The sequence below is a fragment of the Halichoerus grypus genome, chromosome 4 (assembly GCF_964656455.1).
Source record: "Halichoerus grypus chromosome 4, mHalGry1.hap1.1, whole genome shotgun sequence".
In the NCBI taxonomy this organism is placed as follows: domain Eukaryota; kingdom Metazoa; phylum Chordata; class Mammalia; order Carnivora; family Phocidae; genus Halichoerus; species Halichoerus grypus.
Genome location: NC_135715.1, coordinates 189297604 through 189318371, shown reverse-complemented (window position 1 = coordinate 189318371; position 20768 = coordinate 189297604). Strand labels below are relative to the sequence as shown.

The window sequence follows — 20768 nt, the reverse complement described above, 5'->3', positions numbered from 1 at the left end:
GCTGAGACACACCTAGTGGGGCAGGGCGTGCGTCCCACTGCTGCAATCTGGAAAGGAGCGGACAGCCTCGCGAACACCTGCCCCACAGGTGGGACGGTGTATGCACCATGACGAAGCCTACAGCAGAGCTGGAAAGGGGGCCGGACAGGGCCTACCCAGTGCGGGCAGACATCCCAAAGCGGGTAGCCAGGCTGAGCCTTGATTTCAACACAGTGGGCCAAGGGGGTGATAGGACCACATCCCCCAGCACCCGCAGCTGACCCACCCACATCCCACCCTTTTTATTAAAGATTGTATTTATTTTTATTTGAGAGAGACAGTGGAGTTCGGGCAGAGGGAGAGAGAGAATCCCAAGCAGACTCCCTGTTGAGCATGGAGCCCGATGCAGGGCTTGATCTCATGACCCTGAGATCATGACCTGAGCTGAAACCAAGAGTCGGACGCTTAACTGACTGAGCCACCCAGGCGCACCCCCCCCACACACATCCCTAAGACAGACAACTCACCTGACCTAGAAAAGGCCTGTGTGCACATGGCTTCAGGATTCCTCACACCCCTCCTCCCAAGGAGATGGCAGTGTGCCAGAAGGTACAGGACATGATGGAGGAAGAGAGATTCGTCCTCCTGGAAGGGAAGGTCCCCACGCTTCGGCAACTAGAAGAAGAAAGGGCTGGACAGCATGGGGGCCGACTAGGAGGGCCTTGGCTTCCAGACTAGGGATTCTGAACTTCACTGGAGAAGCCATGAGGATCCACAGAGCAGGTGAGTAGATGTGGTCACAGTGGGACTCTGGGGAGATGGCTTTGTCCTGGAAAGGCATGCAGCACACTGCAGGACAGGTGGGAGCCCACAGTGACCCCCCAGAGATGGGGCTGCCCCATGGAGCAAGAACAGTTACTAACGGAAATCGGATGTGATTTGCTCAGCTGGAAGGTGCAAGTATCTGCACCCCTCTTGTTGGGTCAGAATTCCATGAGAGAACTGAGGGAAGGCAGGGCTTCTCCAACTCTAAAATGATCTTGCTGAATTGCAGATTCTGACTCTGGAGGTACGGGGGGGGCGGGGGGGCAGGTTGTGTGGGTCACAAGCGTGGGTGACACCCCTGCTCCTGGTGGGCTGCCCCACTGAGTACAGAGACCGCAAAGCCCCAGATCCAGAGCCGGCCCAGAGTAGAAACTCAATAAATGGTTCCTTCTGTTATATGATTGCATTATTATTAGAAGAAAACGGCCCAAGAAAGGGATAAAAAGTGGAAAAGCGAAGTCATGTTATTTATAAGAACAAACAGGAAGGACAAGAGTCCAGGGTAAGAAACACAGCTACAGCAGCCCCCAGGGAGCCCTGTCCCCACTGGATTTTGCAAATGAGAAGCTGAGCAAACATGCTGTCCTTACAGGATGGCTTCTCCAGCCACCCTCCCCAGCCCACCCACCGTAGAAAACAGTTCGGTTGTATTTCTGAAATGCACTAACATTTACAGAGGTTTTATCCTGGAACAAAGCAGAACTCCCTTAAAACATACTGACTTTATATTTCTAAAATTCTGATAAATGATGATCAATTATTGGGTTTCCCAAAACATGTTTTCCCCCCAAATAACAGCTTAAATGATGACAGGATTATCACCGGGAAGCCTGGATGGCTTCCTATAGCAGCCTGGAGGAAATTCATCCTTTTTCATTGTTTTCACCTCCAAGAACTTTCTTAGAACATGTAGATGTTCCCAGAAGAGCTAATCCCTAAAGTTCCTCAGGTTTAATTTTTCTGGGGGGTGGGGCACCTGGGTGGCTCAGTCAGTTAAGCGGCTGCCTTCAGCTCTCAGGTCATGATCCCGGGGTCCTGGGATGGAGTCCCGCATGGGGCTCCCTGCTCAGCAGGGAGTCTGCTTCTCCCTCTCCCTCTGCCTGCCGCTCCCCCGCTTGTGTGCTCTCTCTCTCAAATAAATAAATAAAATCTTAAAAAAAAAAAATCCTCAGGTTTAATCATTCACTCACTGATTCAGTCCTTTGCTCATTGCTTTAACCCACCATGACTGAGCCTGCTCGTCTTGGGGCTGAGGGCCCGTCATCAAGACAGGCTCACGGGCTCCTCCTCCTTGGGCAGCTCCCAGCCAAGCAAAGAAGACCCACTTGTCAGCCAGACTGCTGGACAGACCTGGCACATGGTGGGGTGGGCTGTGGAGAGGAAGGGTCCCCTTCTGGGCCACTCTCTCTCTGGCTTCGGCTCTGCACCAAATGAGAGATGCTTATTTAGTCGCAGGACAGGTGGAAGCTCAGGCACCTCCCCACCCCTCGCTCTCCCCACGGTGTCCCACACACCATCGGGAAACTTCCTTGAGAAGCACCCTCACCCCACTCCACCAGCCAGTCCCACACTCTTGGTCAGCCTGCACCACGGCACGACAGGAACCTAGCAACGCTCATCGGGAACATGACACCGCAGCTTCACGAGAAAAGGCAGAAAATACACCGGCACTAGAGATTCATTCAAATCCCCTGGGTTCTAGTGGCCATCCATGGCCATCCATTTGCTCCCGAATGATGGTCATGACTGTATGGGACAAAAATGCCTCGTGGGGTTGTTTGGGGCTATCTCAATCATCAAATCCCATGGAAGTCATTCATAGTTTTTCAGAATGCAATTACTGCTAGCAATTTGCTTTGTTCGGCCAAAAATAAAATACCTGTCAAAAAACTTGTTTTGGGACGCCTGGGTGGCTCAGTGGGTCAAGCGTCTGCCTTCGGCTCGGGTCCTGGGATCGAGTCCTGCATGGGGCTCCCTGCTCAGCAGGGGAGTCTGCTTCTCCCTCTCCCTCTGCCGCTCCCCCTGCTTATGCTCTCTCTCTCTGACAAATAAATAAAATCTGTATTTTAAAAAAAACTTGTTTTGATGATTGTGTCTAGCATGCGCTACAGGTATTAGGAAATTCTCATATCAAGGGGACTGGGAAAGTCTACATAGATAAGAAAGAGAAATAGGGGGAGGGGGAGGACAGGACTAAGAGGAAGGAGGGAGGGAGAGAAGTAAGCTAGGTGAAATAAATTATCCAAAAAGACATTCTACTTTACTTTTTTTATTTTTTAAGTATCTCTACACCCAACATGGGGCTCCAATGCACAGCCCTGAGATCAAGAGTCGCATGCTCCTCCGACTGAGCCAGCCAGGCGCCCCAAGACATTCTACTTTAAAGCTAGAATTATCCTGGCTGACTTCTCTTCCAGTGAACAAAATGTACCCTGGTATATTTTTATTAAAGGATCTAAAAATGTTTTCCATTCTTAAGCTGTTCCGATGACATCATTACTTTTCCCTTTGAGTATATTACATAAGCTCAATTCCATAAGACCTAAACTGTTTTTTTCAACTTCATATTTAGTTTTTTTTTTTTTGTTTTTTGTTTTGTTTTTTTTTTTTAAAGATTTTATTTATTTGACAGAGAGAGACACAGCGAGAGAGGGAACACAAGCAGGGGGAGTGGGAGAAGGAGAAGCAGGCCTCCTGCAGAGCAGGGAGCCCGATGCGGGGCTCGATCCCAGGACCCTGGGATCATGACCTGAGCCGAAGGCAGACGCTTAACGACTGAGCCACCCAGGCGCCCCTTCATATTTAGTTTTTAATGATGGATTCACATGGCTCAAGAATCAGAAGGTAACAAAAGAGTAAATGCTGTTTCCACTAAAAAAAGATAACAGAGGAATAGTTTCCTTCCGCTTTTATTGAGTGTCTTTGACGATACTACTTGTCATCCGACCCCTGAGAGTTCAAAAATACACAAGTGAGGGTCTCCACCAGCAGTGGTCCTGAGGAGGTCCTCCTCCATGCGTCCTGGCTGTGCCCCACACAGGCTGAAGCGTCCACAGCGGGATGGCCAGACACAATCCACAGTCCACAGGCGGCCAGTACGTGGACATGGCACCCTGGGACGTGTCATGTCTAAAATTCTGAACACAGCATTGGGGCGGTCTTTTAGTGTCTTTGTGTCTGTTTAATTTTAAGTTACATGATAATCATCAATGCAGCATGGTTTTTTGTTTTTGTTTTTTTAAAGATTTTATTTATTTATTTGATAGAGAGAGAGAACAAGCAGTGGGAGTGGCAGGCAGAGGGAGAGGGAGAAGCAGACTCTCTGCTGAGCAGGGAGCCTGATGCAGGGCTCGATCCCAGGACCCTGGGATCATGACCTGAGCCGAAGGCAGACGCTTAATGACTGAGCCACCCAGGTGCCCCTATGCAGCCTGTTTTGAAGAAAATCAAAACCACTGACTCCTTCGGAAGCATTTGCTAATCCCAGTTACTATATACAATTGTCACATTTTCCAATCTCTGAAATAACCCTTTAGACACACATTGATGGGGCAGGCTGTTGAACTTTTGCAAAGAACACTTAACCCTCTACAAAAATGGTATAAAATATAGGCTTGGAGAATGAGCTGGTCTGCTCCAGTGACCGGTCCTGATGCGGGGCAACTGAGGGGAGGCTTAATCACTGCAATCGCAGATGTTATTAGCTTGCCAAGTGCTTTTCATCTCTTAAGGGCTGCCCAAGGACCGAGTGATAAACCAGGAATATTGCACCTTTTATCCCATTATTTCAAGAATAAACCATTCCTTACTCAAATTTTCGATGTGCCCTTGGGATATTCAGAAACCCCAAAGTATCAACTGTGATCAATACCGCATCTTACTTGTGGATGTAAGTATACTTTTCAAACCCCAGGATTTTGTCTTGAAACTGCCAACATCGTTCTATTTTAAAACAAAAACTAATTTCACTGAATTGCTGCAACAAGCCTGAGGTGACATTCCTAGAGCCCCACGGAGGAGTGCAAGGATTGAAACTCATTTCCATAGAATCCTGCAGGTGGCGCCATAAGCAAACGGTCTTCCCCACGACCACCAACCCACTCCCCCCAGAACTGAAGAGAAGAAAACAAGGTTTTAGCTCACAGGAAAAAGGGGAGGAGAATATAGAAAAGCTACAGAATTGTAACGTATCATATAGAATTGTGCTGCTATAATAAAAAACTCAGTAATTAAAATATTGATTATGGAATTGCCTACTTCTTTTGTATTAAATATGCACGTTTTATAGGCAATGTTTTATAAATAAATATAACTTTAAGAGGACTCTTTTATGATGCCATAATGACAGCTAATCCTCATTTGTGTGTTAAACGTGTTCTTTAACAAAATTATACATTCACCATGGCAATGGAACGAGCCCGGCTTCAGCCTCCATCTAATCTAACAGAATGGTATTTCTGCAGTCCTAACACTCCGCTTAATCACGCCAATAAAAAGAGTAGATTTCTTTGTAATGCAATTTGTAAGCAATAAACATGATTGAGAATGCAGTATTTGCTGTCGACTATGTTTAATGCAGGGTTTTAATTTGGTGTGTAATTATTCATTTAGTAGGTACTTTTTCCATTCACATGTCTTCGCCCTGCTCTAGAGAAAGTTGATAAGTTTGCAGAACATTGGGGAAACAGGGTTTCCAGGTACTTTATGCAAACCGGAGTTGGATGTAGATGTTATGGAAAAAGAATATTTTTTTATCTGCTAAAGACAGGAGGTCACATTAACTCGTAATACAGACACATAAAAATGTGATTATGGGTTCTAAACAGAACGCAGTAGGCTCCTAGTTAACACAATGAGATTTCTAGGAAGTGATGCATAAATTCTTCAAAAATGACACATTTCTCAAGTTTCATTCCAATTAAATTACTGAGGCAGCTAACAGCGATGAGCACAAAGTACGGGGGTAAAATGAGGGTTTCTTCTTGTAACTGTATCACTGTGAAAGTATATTTTTATGAGAAGCAGTTAATATTAAGCTGTTATTTTTCAACTGTGCTGGAAGGGATGTCTCGAGCCTTCCTTGCCGAGCTCTCCCCAGAAGAGTCTGCTCCTTTGTTTCTTGGGTGTGCTAATAGGAAGAGAGAATTGCTGGGGCCCGCCCCCGCCCTCCTTTCTGGAGTCAAAGGGGTCTGCCAGGAAAGGGATCCCATGTGTTGGTCCCCAGGGTCGGGCCCAATGGCCGCCAAGAGGCCTGCGGCCCCGAGACTCCAAGGTGCCCGGCGCCCCACTCGCTCCCCGCGGCGACCAACCCGGGCACGAGCAGCAGGGCCGGGTACCCACCCACGATCCGCCAGCGCTTGGGGTCCGACCCCCCCGCGCCCTGCTCATGCTTCGGGGGTCCTGAGAGCCCCGCGGCCGCGCGGGGGGTTTGTCGCCCAGCCTTGGGGGTCTCGAAGGCGGGTCTGGGGGGGCGCGGGGGTCCCGCCCGCGGGGCGATGGGGTTCGGGACTGCTCCCCCGTGAAGGAGGACAGAGGGGCGTGGGGGTCGCCCCGGGGGAGGGGGAGGCGGGAGGGGACGTCGGAAGACAAAAGGATGTGCAGCTTTAAATTCAAAAAGATGTTTTTGAAAGCCTCGTCCTGGGGTTTGAAAGGCGCACCGAGGACAGCGGCAGAGCGATCCCAATCAGAAATGCGATTTGAAGTCCTAATGAACTTGATTGCGTGAACATTTATAATCCCCCATGGCCCTAAATGAAATCAGATATAATCAGAAGATACAGGGAAGGGAGTGTTTACAGCCGACGCCGGGCGGCTGCGGACGGGGAGATGCGGCCCCGGTATTGATGTCGAAAATGATGGATAACGCGGGAATGGCAAATATACTATTTGTCTAATGGCTCGGCAATTAAATTCCCCTGTAAATGACCCATGCCTCATTTCATCCTAATCTATGGAATTTTGATTGAATTCGTCAGCTCTAATTGAAAAATACTGCACTTTAATGTCTGCATTGCAGTTTCAGGACGAGAGTGGTTTTAATGAGACAGTGCCCCCCTGACCCGGGAATATTTGAGACTTTTATTCGGAATTTAAAGCCAGAAGATTGCTCAACTGAGCGCTGCGATTTCCTCTCCTGTATCCACGTCCATCTATCTCCAGACGCGATTTAATAAACGCACTTGGGGATAAATGCGCCCCTGCCCCTCGCGCCCTAGTGGCATCCAAGGGGCTGCCCCTCCCTGGGACGGGAGCGGGCGGGGGCCCGGGGGTTGATGCGGTGGCCGCAGGCGCGGAGGGGGGCGCTCGGAGGAGGGGTTGCCCCCTCCCGGGGGCCTGGATGCCCCGCCCCCGCTGCTGCTCTGGTCCCCGGGCCCAATCGCCGACCGCGGCCTCCGCCTTCCCGGGCCAAACCCAGGCGTTCCCTCCCCCCCCCCCCCCCCCCCCCGCCCCGGAGGAGATGGCCCAGCTGCCTGCGACCTGGGCACCCCAAGAGGGGGCCGGCCCCCGACGCGCTTTATATGCAAATGGCGAGGCGAAGCCATCCCTGAGAAATTAGCTACTTGCTGAAGCATATTTACTAGATTGAAATGAGTTAAAGAGAAACATTTTAAGTCGTTTAAACGAGATAATTGGGCCACATTAAAACTGGAGATGTTTGCTCCTTTCCAAAAAAAAAAAAAAAAACCACCCGGGGGAGGGGGTCGGTAAAAGCGCCCCCAGCACACACACCCGAAACGAGGACTCGAGGCCCCTGCTGCTCAGAGACCAGAAGTGCGGGAGTGCGGGGGACTCCAGCCTGCCGGGACCTTGGCGGGGCGCCCCTCCCGTCGGGATAGCCACAGCCGGGCTCCCCCGCTCCGAGGGACCGATCCCGACCGCGGCCCGCAGGGGGCGCCCTCGAGCCAGGGTCCTGCCGCGAAAACGGAGCCCAAGAGAGGAAAGGAGCGGTCAGCCCTTGGTCCTGGTCGCGCACCCGCGTCCGGCCCCCCAGCCTCGTCCACCCCAGTACCCCAGCCACGTTCAAAACTCCGACGGTGAGATCGCGATGGGAGCCCTGAGGACATGGAGTTTGGGGGGGAGCAAGAGGGTAAAGTGCACGGGTTGCCTATTCCCTCCCCAAAGAGTTGAGGATTTAGGGTCTGTTTGTTTGTTTGTTTAGCACGTTAACAGAATTTACAGAGCTTTTATTTAAAATAAAATAATCTAAAATGACATAGAGGCCATCTCCCTAGGAAGACAGTGCTTTATGCCCTTCTGGTGCTCAATTTGGTGATGAGAGCCCACTGCAGAGGAAGCTCCCAGGGCGGGAACTGCCTCTGCACCGGTCTCAGTGCGTGCGGAGGGGCTGACACTGAGCCGACCCGGGGGCGGTGCTCTGGGACCTGCAACCCCCACCCCCCACCCCCAGTAGTCGTGTGTGTTAAATACTACACAGTATCCTGTTCCATTGGTGGCCTGTGGTTTGTCTTTAAATGCTCGAGAGTCTTGTGATCAGAGGCTGCCCTCAAACTGACACCCTCCCTCTGAGCGCACAGGCTTGCGGCCCTGGCTGCCCCACATCCATCCAGCACTCTGCGACGCCCCGGGCTGGCGGTCGGCGCCCGGTGCAGCCACCCTACTGAGCAGCCACTCTGGGCCGGGGCCCCTGCCAAGGAGTGCTACGTGATCTAATTCGGTTCCGCGACAACCCGTGGCAGAAGCGCTATATTAATTACCCCCGTTTTAGAAACGCAGTCTGGCCGCTGGTGGGAGAGAGCCGGGGTTCCCGCCCATTACGCAGATGGGGCAACTGAGGCCGCGGTGAGCTCGGCGGTGCGCCCATGCCGGTCAGGCCCAGATGTTAGAGGGTTTCTTATCCATCCACTTCCTGGATGAGGCTGCTCAGGATGAGTCAGAGTCAGGAAAATTTGGGTTTTAAAGAGAGCCCGAGGTGGGGTTTCTATTATCACATCCAAAATCGGATCATATTTCCTAGTACTTTGTGTGTCTGATTTTCCCCCCTCGTTTGTCACAAAGGCTTCTCTTGTGCCCTGGACGTTTATAATGAAAAGAAATTGGGAATCTTTTTCTTATGCAATTGTAGACATGAAAAAAATAGACGTCTCAGGCCTTCTTATCTCTGAGAAGGGGAGCCGGGGATCCGTCTACTCCCCTGGAACCGCGGAGCCCAAACAGGCTCTATAGCAGATGCCATTACTTCCATGGCCTATAGGGGGCGATGCGGATCCCTGAGCGCTCTGCACACCCACGTCTTTTCAGGCTGTTAATCCTTTGGAAATTGTGAAGCCTCAAATAAAAATGTTTCCTGTCATTCCCTCATTAATTTATTAAAATACATAATACACATTTGAGTTCTGTTTACAGATAGGAAATAGACTTGTTACATCATTAAATTGAAAATGTGCAATGTGAAATTTGTGTTGCAAAATACAAGGACGTATTCAGTTCATTACATTTTAAAGTATTAATTTCCAAATAACATTCAGTAATATGGAATGAACTGAATTTGAATGTTTTTTGGGGTAGAATGAAGTTGAACTTTTAAAAGTCTCTCATTTCTTAAGTGTCCTGAGGTTTTCTTGGGTTTTGTTGTGGTGGTGATGGTGGTGGTGGGTGTTTGTTGCAATTTAAGTGGGTCTGAGAGAAACTTAGAACAGGGGGAAATTATAACAAGCAAAAGATAAGCTAGGACTATCACAGCACAATAACAAACAGATTCTAAAATACTCATCTTCTCAAAAACAAAATTAATGACTAGAAGGAGAGGACATGGTGAGCAAGGGGGGAGGGGAAGTCCCTGAACTCAGTGAATGCATCAAATTGGTCACATGATGTCAATCACCCGCACTCTCTGAGCCATCATGATCAATTTCTGCTAGTTCTGAAGCTTCCCATTCATTATTGTCCCAGACTTCAGAGAACAGAAGGTTTGTCCGGGTGGAGACGAGCAGGATGGCTTCTGGCTTTGGCTCATTTCCCAGCAGAACCTAGTTTTTCACACTTGCCCGGGGGGGGGGGGGGGGGGGGGAGCCTGAGGCAGAGGCCTGCAAGAGGCCCTCTCCACCAGCCCTGCCCCTGCCCCATCCTCAGGTCTGTCACCGCGCTGGACCGCTGCTCTGCTGTGGGCTGGTTTGAACAGGCATCGGATACCCACAGGGGCCCCCAGAAGCAGCCTCCGAACCCCTCTCCTGGTGTCTGTGGCAATGTCCCTGAAGGCAGCCGTCACCCTCAGTGTGGACACCCACGTGAATAACTTCACTTCGAAGGGTGTTTCAAAGTCACTGTGCAGAATAAACACTAGATAGGGTGCCTGGGTGACTCAGATGGTTAAGCATCTGCCTTCGGCTCAGGTCATGATCCCAGACTCCTGGGATCGAGTCCCGCACCGGGCTCCCTGCTCAGTGGGGAGCCTGCTTCTCCCTCTGCCTCTCTCTCTCTCTCTGTCTCTTATGAATAAATAAAATCTTTTAAAAAAAGAAGAATAAACACTAGATAGTAAGGTATGAACAGCAGGCTTTCTTTAACTCTCTGTTGGAAGGAAGGAAGGAAGGAAGGAAGAAGGTGGGAGGGACTGAAGGAGGAAAAGAGGGAGGGAAGGACAGAAGGAAAGAGGGAAGGAAGGAAGGAAGGAGGGAGGAGGGAGAGGGAAGGAAGGAGGGAGAGGGAAGAAAGGAAGGAGGGAGGGGGGAGGAAAAGCAGGCACTCTCAACACACACACACACACACACACACACAAGGACAACATGTCCCACCAAAAAAAAAAAAAAAAAAATGTTTTCATTTCCTACAAAACCCAGAAGTGTCCCCTAGGACAGTATGGGGACAGCATTCAAGTTTTCTGGATTTTTTCCTGCTGGGCCTCAAAGATCTCCTCTCTCCTCATTCCCCCTTTCTCCTGTGTGACCCACAGGTGCTCTAGCAGGTTGGCCCCTAGCTGAAGATACTTTGGGATGTCAGAGTTTGCTCTCCATCCTTGCTCTTGGTTCCTTCTTTCCCTAAAGTTCCAGAACTCTCCCATAAGGGAGATCACTGTCGGCAGCAAAGTCAGGCAAATTCAGTTCCCCTGCATTTTTTCAGATGACAAGCGGGGGGAAATACCAAGATTCTTCTGTTTCCAAGGCCTGGCAGGTCAGCATATCCAATTATTTCTGCAATCACCTCACCAACGAGGGGCTGTATATTTAGGGAACCTGAGACAACAGGGAATTAAAAGGCCTAAAAACAAGGACGGTCTCCTTCCTGTACCACTGCAAGCTTCTCATGCAGTAGCAGAGAGCAATAAAGACGGTGAGTGTGTATGATGTAACTAGGGAATGGTTTTTAGATTGTCCCCGCCTGGCAAATGCAGGTGGCTACTTAGATTTTCACTTCTCAAACCTCACTGAAGGAAACTGGCTCACTCCCTTATGGCCAATGGCCTACAGCTAGCCTCAGATCGGTTAGCAAAGGGGATGGGTGAGGCAAGGAGGGTGGAGAGGAGCGCTAAGTCCTGTGGCCAGTCTCTACTCACTGCCCTCGTCACTGACTGTGCTGCTCAAAGTCTTTTTAGCCCCTCAAACAAGAGTCAGAGATCTACCCTGGGATCTCCCTCCAATGTGGAATGCATCCATCCCAGGGGCTTTGGAGCAAGCACATTTCTTTTCCCCGGTTCTGTAAGCTGGGTGCTCTATTGTAAGCCAAGTGTCCCCGCCTGCCTTTTGAGGCGGGGTTGGTATCTATTGTTAGCTTCCTCCAATTGTGGGCTAATAGAAGGGCTCTCCCCAGCCCTCCTCGGCACACATCCCTTCCACCCTCTCCTTGGGAAAGCCTGACATTTAAGGTGGCCCTCCTTGAGTTGCTGTCCCTACTAGTCACAAGTGTCCTTCTGGGAACTCTCAGCGGAGCTAGGTTGGTCAGGTACACACATACCCACCTGGAGTTTTTCTAGATGAGCTTACTGCTAAGTGCACTTTTACAAAGACCTTTCCCCCGGAAATCCACAGGAGGCACACAGGCCATTCTCATGCTCCCTCCCCAGTCAGCCAACTTCTCTCCCCTGTGTTTACACCCAATGGCTCGCCCCAGTCTGGAGACCTCTTCTCTAGGTTCTGTTTTCCAGTCGGAAGGGGCGGTAACCAATGCAAGCGCGGGCTCCGCTTTGCAAGTATTTCTGGAAGAAGGGGAAGCGGAGTTCCGTCTAAAAGCCATGGCTGCTTTTTGTTCGGTCCCCGCAGAAGTTGAAGTGGGAGCGCCGCCCCAGATGCGGGTAGCTGTTGACCCAAACACTCTCTTGCTCCCTCCAGGGTGGGCTCGAAAGGGTTAAAGGGATGAAGTCGCGGTAAACCGCGTCTTTTTTAAAAGACAACCCGCCTACAGGGGTCTGGGCTATCGAGGGGCGGCGGCAGGGGCCCTGCTTGGCGAGGGCCGGGGCGGGGGGGGCGGGGGGTCTCCCGACTCCCAGCCATCGGGGAGACGCGCGCGAGTACTTGGCCGGCCTCTCCCCCGACCCACGGTCTCATCTTGGGAGCTGGAAGCTCGCGGGGCGCACGGCTGAGCCCGACGCTTCCGACTTCAGCATCCATCGGACGCCGGCCGTGTCCAGCCCGGGGCCTTCCAGGAGAAGGCGGGCCGACGGGCCGCGGGGACGGTAGTGGACCCCGGCATCCCAGGAGGCCTGCTCGACAGGCGGTCCCCTAGGCCCCAGTCCGGGCTGCGCCCCTCCTCACCCCTCCGTGCCCTCTGCCCGCTTTCGCGGCCCCCGGATTAGCATATCTGTGAAGTCCCGCAAACAATGCCCGCTGTGCGGGGAGATGAAAGTCGGGCGCCGGGTGGCAGGGGGTCGTTTGAAGTCCCTGAAAGGTGGGGCCGCGGGAATCCGAGAGGGCAGATGCGAGGAGATAGAGCCAGGTGAGAAACGCCCCGCGGCCTGCGCCTCCCTCCCCCAGCGCCCCAGGGCCGGGGTTTCGCAGACCGCACGGCCTCCCGGACCCCGCGAGCAGCCAGCCCCGGGCCGGACCCAAGTGGACGCTCCTCCTGTGCAGCCCAGCCCTCGCCCTCGCCGTCCCTTGTCGTCTGCGCCTCAGCCTCCGTCCCCCAACTGCAGCCCTGGGGCCCCGGCTCGCGCCCGGCCTCCGCCTGACGCGCCCTCTTCCCATGCTGGGAACCCCGGGGCGGCCGGGCTCAGTCCCTGCAGAGGATCCCCCTTCTCTGGTTGAGCGCGGGCGCGGGGCTTCCCGGGCCATCCAGTACCCCCAGTGGTCACGCACTCCCCACTCCAACCTGTACGGCTATTCCCAAAAGGGACCCTCGAACGCCTAGGCCCGGGGTCCGCAGCCGAGCCCAGGATAGGGTGCCAGGTCGGCCAGTCCACGCCCGCAGCCCCCAGGCTCCCGGGCGGTGCAGGAACCCCCTCACCCCGGCCCCTAAATCCCACGAGGGCACCGCTCGCAGGCCAGGGGGCCGTGGCTCCGCGTGTTGCTCCGCACTGGGGTGGGGAGGGCGGCGCAGGTGTTAAGGGTCAGGTTTCCCGGCCTTCAGGCCTGCCGGGAACATTTTCCAACTTCCCCAAGAAAATGCACCAGGGGAAAAAAAAAAAAAAAAAAGTCTCCTCCCCTTCACGTTTCTGGTTTGCGGTTTTGTTTCTGCTACTTTAAGGGTGGGGGACAAAAAGCAAAACTTTCTACATAAGAATGTCGCAGCACACACAGTCCCTTAAAGTGTTTCTTCTTCAGGGCGCTTTAGAAAACCCCCCTGTCCTGCTTTCTGCATGGTCAAGGAGGAGGATAATGAAACCAAAGACTTTCATTTTATAAACCACTTGATCTTTGCTTGGGAAACTCTATTAATTGAATGGGTTTGCCTTTTTTGCCAGTCCCCTTTATCATTATTTATGGGCTTTAAATTGTTTAAAGTTCCCTTGACGTTCAATTTACAAGTTTGGGGACTTTTTTTGTTCTGCCTTTTGTCCTGGAGAAAGACATCGTGTTGGAAGTGCTTTGAAAAGCCAAACAGGAGAAGTTGGCAATGAAAGGGAAGCGGGCGAGATCCCTTTTAATTCCGTCCTGTTAGTGAATGGCTCTTTTACATAATTGCAGGAGCTATTTCAAAGCCAGCCAAGGGCTGACTTCACTTAGAACCACATGGAGTCTATTTTGGGCTTTCAGATTAAAAAAAAAAAAAAGGCTGAATAAAATAGTTAAAAAAGATGAGGCTTCAATGCTTTCTGCTACTTGCAAATTGGTGTGTCTGATGGGGAATTTTACACAAGCACCCCTTTGTAAGTGCGTCTTGGGCTTGGGAGGGACTGTTGTGGGTTTGCTGGGTGTGAATCCCAATTGCCCTTCCATAAATAAAACCCATCCCAAGCTATTTCCCAACGATTGCCAGGAGCAAGAGCTGCTGCAATGACCGAATGATCAGGCCACTCAAAGTCTCTATAAATAAAAACAACACGGTTGCCAGAGAAACCAGCTTGTCTCCTGGGACTGGGCGGCGGGCGGGAGCACCCGGCCCGCTAGGTCTGCGGGTGTCTCCGCACCCACGGAGACCTGGGGCGCCCACGCTGCCCCTTCTCCATGACCGCCTGCGACCTCCACCCTGGCGGCAGCGTGAAAAGGCGCGGTTCGCGGTGCTTCCTCCTCGGGGCTGGACTCGGCGGGCCAACGCAAGTTTGCCACATGAATATTCATTTACTTGTGCATTTAGCATTTTATACTCAACCTCCATACACCTGCATGCAAACATTGACTGGGACAGCCCCGAAGCGTGGAGACAACTTAATTACCCTCACTTTTACTGACGTCTGAGGTTTTAAGTGGCTCAATACTATCTTGACACCAGCTTGGCACCGGCCAAGGAAAGTGCCCAGGGGGTGGGCCACCTTCATCCCCGCGGGAGCCTTCCTGGGGAGGGGGGTGCGGGGGGAGAAGTTCGCGGAAAGTTAACTAGAGTTGGAGGACCCAGATGTGCCTGAGGTTGCGTCCTTCCTTTTTCCTAATCCCAGGGAGCTGGGGGTGGGGGACCTCTTAAGGCAAAGTTGCAAAGATCTGCGCCAGGTGGTCTTCCTGCGCAGCCTGGGCTGAGCCGAGTCACCCCAAGGCCTCTGCAGTTTGAGGCAGTTCCGAGGTAAGCAGGTAGGAATCCGAAGGATGGATAAACCATGTACCTGTCGCTCGCTACCCATAAATCTCTCTGAGGAGACGAGGAAGAACTCTAGGGGCTTTTATTATCCGCAGTCCCCACGCTCTGAACGCTTTGCAGGTAGCTGAGGTGCCCCGAATGAATCTTGTTAATCACGGCGAAACACAAGAATCCTTTTATGACGCCAACAGTCGTTTTCTGAGCAGTTAAGCATTAGATGAGAAAATATTACTGCATTGCATTCGAGAAAAAGCACACTAGTAAATAAAATTCATATTGATGAGAATTCTCTGAACTCACTAATAAAAGAAGATTAGTATTATAACCCCCGCAGTCAATACTTTCCACAGCAATTTATGGATGCAAATAATATGCCATCAAATTATTTCAAGTGTAGCTATAATTCAACGGACCTAAATCTTCTTGCTGAACTTTAAATGTAGAATTATCACCAAAATAATCAAAGGAATGCCTGTCTCTCTCGGAGGGTAATCAGGCGACGGAAGTCCCTAGAACAATATTTTTCCGGCGAAATAGCAAAGTGGATGGCAAATCTGCCTAGGTAAAATGAGTAACAGCTTACACAGGCCCAGCGTCAAGCGGCGAAAAGACCCGGCTGTAGCAACGTAAATCAAGCAAGGAGTCGAACATTTTTTCTTAGTATTCAAAAAACAAGGTAACCATACCAGAGACTCTGTGCCTGTTAACTATCTCATAATGAGATGGAGTATTTATTATGCTCATAAAGAAACCAGCCTTTTGCCCTGGGCTTCGATTTTTTTTTTTTTCCTTTTCCTTTTCTTCTTTTTCTTCTTTTGTAGGAGTGGAGAAAGAGGGCTAGAGCTTAGAGACCCCACAGACACCTCCTGCCCCGCGGATTCCAACGATCCCCCCTCACGCCGCCTAAGCCACCTCGGGCTCTGGGCGTGAAGGGAACGCAGGCGGCGCAGTTAGCGGCGTCCTAATGAATTCCTTTCAAACCGCCTGCCGCCGGAGCCATCTATTACTGCGGCCTGGAGTGGGGAAACGCGCTCGAGACGTCTTTGTCCGGGTGGCGGTGGCGCGGGGGGGAGGAGGCGAGCAGGAGGAGGGCGGCTGGCGGCGGGGCCGGCGAGTTTTCCCAGCCCTCGGGGGCGCCGGGGATGCACCCTCCTCTCTTTCCTCAGGGGCCCTTTGGGTGGGCAGTGGGTTCCTGGCTGAAGAGGTAGGTGCTCTGGAATTAAGACGTCCCCCTGGGGGCCTTGGGGTTAGAGCGGGAGAAAGAAGAGCGAGAAAGAAGAGCTTCAAAGAATAGGGTCGATAAATTCATAAAGATCGATTTATCTTTATCTCCCAATTAAATGTGCTTGTAAGTGATACATAACACACGTCCAACACGGGCCAACTCCCCAACCACTAGCTCCTCGGCGTGAGCTGATTTTTAATGACTGATCTAACAATGCCCTTCTCTCCTCTCCTCGCGAGCCAGGTGCTTGTCAGCGGTTCCGGGCGAACGTCTAGACCCGGGAGGTTGGAGCCCGGGCCCTGGAGGCGCGTGGAAGGCCCGCGCGCGCTGGCGCGCATTGCGCGGGCTGCCCTTGCCACGAACGATTCCATTTTTAAAGAGAAATTCAAGCACTGGAAGTTTTTGTTTTTGTCCATAGAGAAGGGGATAAGCACCTCCCTAGCTCCCACTCCCTCCCCGCCAGTCCCCTTACTCCCAAATTCTGGGGTTTTACCATTGTTGAGACAGGGGAAACATCTTGAGGGAATCGGCTCCATCCTGCAGTAGGCAAAGGGGAACCGCGCGCCCTCGAGTCCTCATTCAGGAAACCGGGTGGCGGCGCCGGGGTGAGCGCTCCCTCCGTTCTCAACGTGCTTAATTAGCGCCTATTTACAAAACGCAGCTTTTATTTGAGCAAACATCATAAAGCTTTCATCAGGATAATCTCACGTTATACAGTCTGGAGGCACAGCAACTCCCCCTTCCTCCCCGAGGATGGAGCAGATAAAGGACTGGCTTTATTATCATAATTATCGTGGCTGTTATTTTGGTGCGCGCAGGCAAAGTGTGTAAATAGGTGCGATGATTAAGAATGTCATGAAAAATGAGAAGGGATCGCTCACAGGAGGGCCCAGGTCGGGATGGGGGAACCAGCAGCCTCCCCGCCCCGCCCGGGAGCGCGGGGGGCGCAGCGAGCAACCCGGCCGGCTCCCGCCGGTGGCTGGGGCCTTCCAGCTCCCGACCAGGGCCCTAGGGGCGGATGTGAAGGGGCAGGACCTTGTTGCCAACTCCGGGAACCTCTTCTGGACCACGGGCGCAGCAGCAGCACCCAACGCTAGGGTGAGCCGCGGGCAGGTTTGTTCCAGGGCATTTGAGGAAGAAATAAAACGCCCTCGGCCCAGCGGCGGTAGGTCCTAACCCCGGAAGCTGCCCTGGGAGGAGGCCTCGACAAGGCTGTCGGGCCGCGGGGTTCGAGCCGTGGAGCTTTGGAGCCAACAGCCCCCTTTCAAGTTTGCGCGGCGCGGGCCCGGCGCGCAGGTTCCGGCTCTCGGGCCCGCGCGCTCCGCCGGTGGCGCCCGCAGCCGGCTCAACGCCAGCCCTGGTGGAAGGGGCGGAGTCCCGATTTCGCCCCCGCCCCCTCCTGGCTCAGCCAATAGGCGGTGGCGCCCGGCCCCACGTGAGGTAAGCCCGGCCGGGCAGCAGGCAAAATGTGAATGAGAAAGAGGAGCGCGATTTAAAGGTGCTGGCGGCGCCCGCCGAAGACAAGTGCGCCAGCTTCGCGCGCTCCCCAGCGGCCCGCGGGAGGCGACGGACTGCGGATCCGACAGACGGACGCACCGACGGCTCCGAGCCGGGGCCGAGGGTGGCAGACGAGACGCGCGCGGGCTCCGACGGGCAGGCGGCGGGCAGAGGCTTCAGCGTGCCCGCGGGGCCCGGGTGCCCTCTCCACTCCCGGGCGCACGGCCTCCCCCCGCGCACCGCCCACACGCGCTCCCGCCGGGCATGCAACCCGCCCAGGACTGAGGGGCGGCGGCGCCTGCTTTCAGGGTCCCGGCCGGCCCCTGCCCGGCGCACCCGGCTGTGCTCCCGGCGCCCGGCGGGCTTCCTGGCGGCGGCGCGGCGCGGGGACTTTTCGCCTCTCGCTGGCCTCTCCCGAGCGCGTCTATGAGCGCAGCGTTCCCGCCGTCGCTGATGATGATGCAGCGCCCGCTGGGGAGTAGTACCGCCTTCAGCATAGACTCGCTGATCGGCAGCCCGCCGCAGCCCAGCCCTGGCCATTTCGTCTACACCGGCTACCCCATGTTTATGCCCTACCGGCCGGTGGTGCTGCCGCCGCCGCCGCCGCCGCCACCCGCGCTGCCCCAGGCCGCGCTGCAGCCCGCGCTGCCGCCCGCGCACCCTCACCACCAGATCCCCAGCCTGCCCACCGGCTTCTGCTCCAGCCTGGCGCAGGGCATGGCGCTCACCTCCACGCTCATGGCTACGCTGCCCGGAGGCTTCTCCGCGTCTCCCCAGCACCAGGAGGCGGCGGCCGCCCGCAAGTTCGCGCCGCAGCCGCTGCCGGGCGGCGGCAACTTCGACAAGGCGGAGGCGCTGCAAGCCGACACCGAGGACGGCAAAGGCTTCCTGGCCAAGGAGGGCTCGTTGCTTGCCTTCTCCGCGGCCGAGGCTGTGCAAGCGTCGCTCGGTGAGTCGGCGGCGCGCGCGACCCGGGCGCGGGGGCGGGAGGGGGCGGGGGCGGGGGCGAGCCAGCTCCAGGTTCCCGCTGGGGCCGAGGGGGCGAGGCCGAGCCCCTCCCGACCCCCGCCCCGGCTTCCCCCCTCCCAAGCAGCAGGAGGACGCGGCGGAGCTGTGCCGCGAGGCCTCCGGGGGGCATTTAGAGCCGAGCAACAAGCTAGGGGGTGGGGTGGCATTTAGCCCCCGGGGCCAGCTGCTGCGCGGGGCGGCTGATCTGTCTCGCGGCGAATTTGGATGAGTCTATGCCCCCTCCCGCGCGCCTTGACCTGGGATCCCGGGTAGGTTTCAGCCCTTAGGGGTGGCGGGTTGGGCTGTGCGTCTCAGCAGTGCGTGTGCTCAGGGGGCGCCCAGACCTATTAAACCCCTTCACTGGGCTTGCCCGAGAGAAGCGGATTCCTGGGAGGTTGTGCGTCTGCCTGTGTGTTGGGGTGTCTGGTGGGAACTTCTCCTAAGGCTACAAAACTTCCCTTTTACAAACATTATCTGTCTCAAAAAAAAAAAAAAAGAGAGACGGTCTGGGATCTGTACCTCCCTGTGTGTCCACTTTGACTGCGATGTAAATTGAGGTTCACTAAATTTTCATTGGGGGGGCAAGATGGATCATGAATTTCCCCCTCCGTCCTCACCCAGCCCCCACCCTGGGGACAAAGAGGACGCTCTCTTGGGCCTCACGCCTCCTGTTACTTATGCCTTAAGCTGCCGGAGGCTGGGAGGGTGCAGACGTGGCCTGGCGGCCCCTTGAGTGATGGTTCTGGGCAAAGGGCCGTCGCCTGTACTGTCTTCTTTCCTCCTTTGAGCTTTCTCACGCCCCCCCCTTCTCTGCCCCTCAAAGGCCAGGAAATCACAATGTGTTAATGTCATAGAAAGACAATCCGCTAAGGGGGGAAAAGGCCCAAGTGAGGGTGGGAAGGGGAAAGGAAGGCCAGTGTGCGAAATGTAATAAAACGCCGTTTGGTTTTGCTTTCAGTCGGGGCTGTCAGAGGGCAAGGGAAAGACGAGTCAAAGGTGGAAGACGACCCGAAGGGCAAGGAGGAGAGTTTCTCGCTGGAGAGTGATCTGGACTACAGCTCGGATGACAATCTGACTGGCCAGGCGGCTCACAAGGAGGAAGACCCCGGCCATGCGCTGGAGGAGACCCCGCCGAGCGGCGGGGCCGCGGGCAGCACCACGTCCACGGGCAAGAACCGGCGGCGGCGGACTGCCTTCACCAGTGAGCAGCTGCTCGAGCTGGAGAAGGAGTTCCACTGCAAAAAGTACCTCTCACTGACCGAGCGCTCGCAGATCGCCCACGCCCTCAAACTCAGCGAGGTGCAAGTGAAAATCTGGTTCCAGAACCGCCGGGCCAAGTGGAAACGCGTGAAGGCTGGCAATGCCAATTCCAAGACAGGGGAGCCCTCCAGGAACCCCAAGATCGTCGTCCCCATCCCCGTCCACGTCAGCAGGTTCGCTATCAGAAGTCAGCATCAGCAGCTGGAGCAGGCCCGGCCCTGAGGGCCCAGGGAGAGCCAGGGCCTGGACCACCGTGGAGAAGCCATAGCTCTGGAGGGAACCACGGTGGCCTCTGCCATGTTTGAAGCAAAACTCAAAGTCACCCCCCCCAACTTTGGACATCCCAAGCACACTGAGAGTATATTCATTAAAAAAGGCTTAAAAGACTGCTTTTGAAGGGGCTACAGCTACACCTGAAGACACACTAAATATTTATTATACTATCCTACTTTGTACATAGATATCTATATAAACTGGATCTCAGCTGCAGTATTTTGAAAGTTACAGGACCAAACTACCCAGTAATATTCTCCACTCACATTCCAGAAGAAAACAAAACCTCTGCTGTAATCCGCCACGCATAGCAGCCTCCTTTCCATACTTTTCCAAAGGTAAACATGACACTCAAGAACAAACCATGGGGTTTACGCTCATTTTTGTTTCTATCTTGGTTTGTGGTTTTTTTTTAGTTGACTGAAAAGCAGATGTTTTTGGGCAGCCTGGAAATTTGCTTTGCTTTGGTTCTGCCTGGCTTTCTTTCCTGGGGTTGCACATCCTATCTGAGCCATGTTTGAAGCACGTCTCCGTTGTGTTTAATTTATTTCAATGTAGCTTATTTTCTTATAACTTATGACAT

General features: G+C 53.8%; 1 protein-coding gene across 1 annotated transcript; it reads left to right on the top strand.

The window, feature by feature from the left end:
• The first annotated feature begins 17717 nt into the window (after nucleotides 1–17717).
• Nucleotides 17718–20479, top strand: GBX2 (gastrulation brain homeobox 2). The gene is made up of 2 exons (XM_036091841.2): nucleotides 17718–18593; nucleotides 19611–20479. The coding sequence occupies exons 1-2, from the start codon at nucleotides 18071–18073 to the stop codon at nucleotides 20132–20134; spliced, it is 1047 nt and encodes a 348-aa protein (XP_035947734.1). The 5' UTR covers nucleotides 17718–18070; the 3' UTR covers nucleotides 20135–20479.
• Nucleotides 20480–20768: the final 289 nt, after the last annotated feature.